The following is a 4,799-nucleotide window of genomic DNA, read 5'->3' as shown; positions in this document are numbered from 1 at the left end:
TTTTATGCCGGACAAGGGAACATTTTCAATATGACGGAAAATCGTTCCATAATACAATTTTTTCAATTTAGTTCTAATTTATGTTTTTATAACAGTAATAATTAATTTTCATCATTTTGGAAAACCAAATATATATTCACATGTAAATGCATCAGCAACTTGTACCTACATAACTTTTATTTATTTATTTATTTATTTTCAATCTACAGTACAAAGTACCTTACAGACTAAAGAAACAATAATAATTATATTTAATACATACTTATCAAATAATAGAATTTAAGATCAACACAAAGTTAGATCTTGATAAGGAAAAATCGATTAATTTAAAAGAAGATAAGTCATTAAATTCTTTTAAGGCACGCGTAATAGGTGCATTACTTTCAAAATTAGTTCTGCAACTAGCAACGTAAAAAGGAAGAAAGCTTCGCAGATTTCTTTGCGGAACGTTAAAATTTATTCGCTCTAGAAGAGTTGGACAATCGACATTGCCATTAACTATATTGAAAATAAACGAGAGAGCTAGAATGGACCTTCTTTTCTCTAGAGAGCATAGATCAATAAGCAATAGCCGAGATTGGTACGGTGGCATTGGATCCTCGAACCGTAAAGAACGCAATGCATGCTTTAGAAATATCTTTTGAACCCGTTCGATCCTATTTATCGATTGTTGATCATAGGGTCTCCAGATAATTACTGCATATTCTAAATTGGAGCGTACAAGAGAAGTAAAAAGCAGCTTAAAAGTGTATGGATCAGAAAAATCAGTGGAACTACGTCGAATAAATCCCAATACCGAATAAGCCTTTGAAAGAATGAAATTTATGTGATTATTAAATGAAAACTTTGACTCGCAAACCACTCCAAGATCTTTAGTCTCTGAAACTTTGTTTAAAACACAGTTATCAATGTAGCATTAAGACGCCTAGTATAAGTTAAGTGAAAACACTTAGCAATGTTCAACGACAGCCGCGACTTTTCACACCACAAATGAAGACTGTTCAAATCACTTTGAAGCTTACTTGAGTCTTCCATATTGTTAACCATCGTAAAAATTTTCAAATCATCAGCAAAAAGAAGATAATTTGAAAAGGTAAATCAACTTCCAATATCATTTATAAAAAGAACAAAAAGTAGAGGGCCTAAAATGCTACCTTGAGGAACCCCAGAAGGGGCAGCAAAGTCCGAAGTTGAGGAATCAATTGAGACAGCACAACGACGATTGGATAGATATGACGGTATTTATTGCAAAACGGATGAATGGAAGCCAAGGCAAGCTAACTTACTGATCAGAATCCTGTGGGAGACTCTGTCAAACGCCTTAGAGAAGTCAGTATATATGCAATCCACTTGCGAGCCAATCGAAAACGCTGAGGTGCAAAAATCGCTAAATACCATTAAGTTAGAGACTGTCGAGCGCCCAGAAATAAATCCATGTTGGTATGGGCTTAGTAATGATTTTACAGCGAAATAGATTTTGTCCTTAACAACAGTTTCAAACAGCTTCGAAATATTTGATAGTTTTGCAATTGGCCTATAATTACGAACATTACTTTTACTACCATTTTTGAAAAGTGGCGTAATTGTTGTTATCTTCCACTCATTAATAAAAATACCGGAAGAAAGGGATTTGTTGAAAATCAAGTTTAAAGGATATGACAACGCTGGGCAGGCTCTTAAAAAAAGAGCTGATAGGCCGTCTACGTCCGATTTTGGCGAAGTATTGAGAGAAAGCATCGCCCTTGAAACTTCATCAGAGGATATATGCAAAGTCCCTAGATTAATAGAAGGGGGTATTTCAGATGAAAAGTCAGGAGAAATCACATCGTCTTCAACAAAATTAGAGACAAAATATTCCGCAAAAAGATTAGCGGCCTCAACAGGAGTATTAGCCGACTTGTTATCTAAAAATAATGAACTAGGTATACTAGAAACTTTTTTCGATTTTACGAAGCCCCAGAAAGATTTCGGGTTAGCTTTGATATTACGCTCAGTACTCATTATATACTTTGTGTACAGAAGATTATTTAATGACTTAAACTTTTTCTGACATTGCTGAAATTTTACAAAGAATGCTTGGATTCTAGTTGATTTGAACTTCTTAAGGTATTTGTTTTTAATGTTTTTTAAATTCATTAAAGCTCTATTATACCAAGGTGACTTATAAGATCGCTTTCGTTTTATAGGTATGTTATTTAAACAGAATTCATTAACTTTTAATTTAAAAGTTGAGTAGCAGCTATGAACCTCCGAGTCCAAAAGAAGTTCATCCCAATTAATTTCAGAAATCGACTTATTAAGAGCTGGAAAATCACAAGACGCATAATCGAAGTCACTACTTACATCAGCCACGATTTCCGAAAAAACATAAAATTTTAGCCCGATTTCTAAAGGCACATGGTGCATAGTAGCTTCGGAAATCGGCGAACTGCATTTAGATATACAAAAATCAACATTATCACTGATGTATATAAGATCTAATAATCTATTTAAATCATTAAAAATAAAGTTTACTTGAATGAGATTTACATTGAGGAAATTGTCAATACAGTAAGACTCACGCTTAACGGTAATGTTACTTGGAAAAAGAAGCGCGTTATCAGACTTACTACACAAAACTATGTCACTGAGATTAAAATCACCCAGAACACAAATATGGTCATTTTTAAGATCAAGGAATAGCCCAATTACATTATCTACATGCGCTTTGTATAACTCAAAGTTACTATTTGGTGGAATATATGAAGCAAATACATATAGAAAACTTCGAGATTTCATTCCTTGGATTCGAACGCAAACTTGGTCGAGCAAGGTGTCATCATTTCCAAGGTCAACCATTGTTGCACGGAATTTACGTCGAACTGCAATTAGAACACCACCTCCTCTTGAACAGCCAGTTTTCATGGAATCCCGATCCTTACGGAACACATTGTATAAATTAGGATCGAAAGCTCGCTATCATATAAATCCGATTTAAGCCAAGTCTCGACAATCACCAGCACGTCATAAACCTCTTGAGAATTAAATTGAAATACTGTCTTCGATTTTGTTCTTAAGCCAGAAATGTTTTGGTAGTAGATTTTTAGCTCAGCACAAGATTCCGGAGAAGCATTTCCATTCATAGCAGTTAAGACCTTTGGGTTCGACCTCCCCGTTTCCGAAAAAAATTAAAAGGTTTTACCTTTACATTCAAAGGCCAAATTTTCGCATCGAGAATACTAGGAAACTCGGCAGATAGAACACCCAGCCTGAAGTTAACATGTGTACGATTTTCTGCTGGGTCATCTTTTTTAATTAATGCATAGCAAGAGATAGCCTTTCTCTCAATTTTTACATGTTTACACACATAATTGATAATGTCATCAGCAGTGACTTTAGGGTCGAATGACGACAAATGCGCCCACTTCATACGATCAGCTACACACAACTCCGTGCTAACATTAGACCCAACAACAACCACATTGTTATTACGCCGTTTGTTGTTTACTTTCGTCCACACAGTATTATCTTCACATTCGCTTTCATTATTTACTTGTTGTTGAGAAAGCACAGCATTAGCATTACCCGAAGCTGACAGGTTATCAGACACAACCACAGAAGAGACAGCAGGTAGGTTAAGAGAACCACTAACTGCTGTCTGAGCAATAACATTAGAACCACTCTCCTCTCCAATGCTGCGTTGAATTGCAGGCGAAGCGCAATTGTTATGGTCAGCATCACTCACAGCAGAGAAATTTGCATTAAGCTCAGTAGCGAGTTCAGCAACAACACCATTAGCCGATTCTGCACTACTAGAAGCAGAAGAACTCGTGCCCACTGTCAATCCAACGAGGTCAGCGACCTTATTTGAATTTGCTTTTGAACGCAAAATTCTTTTATTTGAAGCATCACTATTACTGGCATTGTTATTGTTGCTAGCAGCAATTATGCCAACTTGATTAGATGACGATGCATTTTCATTATTAAGGGTGATTTTTTCACCACATAAATCGTCTTGAAACTCCTTTAATGCGCGGAAAGCATTTTCAAACTTGGCTAAGCAAGACGAATTATAAACAGAACAGCAAGTGTCACATTTGAATAGTAGGTTTTTGTTGGATTTCAAAAGTTTTAAACATGCCGAGTTTAGATTAACACATTTAATATGGAAATTGTGTAAACAAAGACCGCAAGCAACAGCATCACCACCTACACACTGCGCACCGCAATTACCACACAAAGACATCGTAAGAAAAGTGATAACGACAGAGCTAAGTAAAAGCACGTCCGCACTCGTCAACGATTACTTTACTTTTCATCATATCCATGATATTGTTCATCATTTTGAATGATTACAATAAGTCACAATATAGATATGCACTAAAAATGTATGCGGTCAAGAAACATTTTTTGGAGTGAAACTCGTTCGATCTTTCAATTGATTTATTAGTTTTTACACCAATTTTAAAACAGTTTTATGATTTTGCGCCACATTTAGAAGAGTACTCTGGATAGCATGATTGAGAGAATACAAAGGTTGCGCCGATCTCGGACCGCTATTCCTCTCTTAACGAATTTGACAGAATCGTGGTTTGCATGACGTCACACTTGTGCAACTTGTTTACGTTTTCCTTGCAACATTTTTTCTTCTTCTTCCATTCTTGCTCACGTTTTGGCATTTCTCTCTCGCAATTGCACCAGTGTGACGTCACACAAAATTTATTCGCAAAAAAACCTCTCTGATCAGCGCAATCTTGTATTCTATCATTCTTGTCTGGATAGTAGATTTTTTTACAGCTATGAGGTGAATAAGATTTACC

General features: G+C 35.7%; 2 protein-coding genes across 2 annotated transcripts in view; one reads left to right on the top strand and one right to left on the bottom strand.

Annotated features, from left to right (window-relative positions):
• The window catches only part of LOC118735260, a 209,125-nt gene that overhangs the window by 124,574 nt on the left and 79,752 nt on the right, over positions 1-4,799 (top strand). The gene's annotated exons all lie outside the window — the stretch shown is intronic.
• Positions 3,020-4,129, bottom strand: LOC118735261 (the record flags this gene model as incomplete). The annotated part of the gene is given in 1 exon segment (XM_036464910.1): positions 3,020-4,129. A coding segment is annotated over 1 exon segment (1,002 nt), but the record flags the coding sequence as incomplete, so codon positions are not given.

Source organism: Rhagoletis pomonella, unplaced genomic scaffold, assembly GCF_013731165.1.
Source record: "Rhagoletis pomonella isolate Grant_MI unplaced genomic scaffold, Rhpom_1.0 Rhpom_scaffold_00003, whole genome shotgun sequence".
Classification (NCBI taxonomy): domain Eukaryota; kingdom Metazoa; phylum Arthropoda; class Insecta; order Diptera; family Tephritidae; genus Rhagoletis; species Rhagoletis pomonella.
The sequence above is the reverse complement of the archived record's forward strand: the minus strand, read 5'-3'. Positions and strand labels throughout refer to the sequence as shown.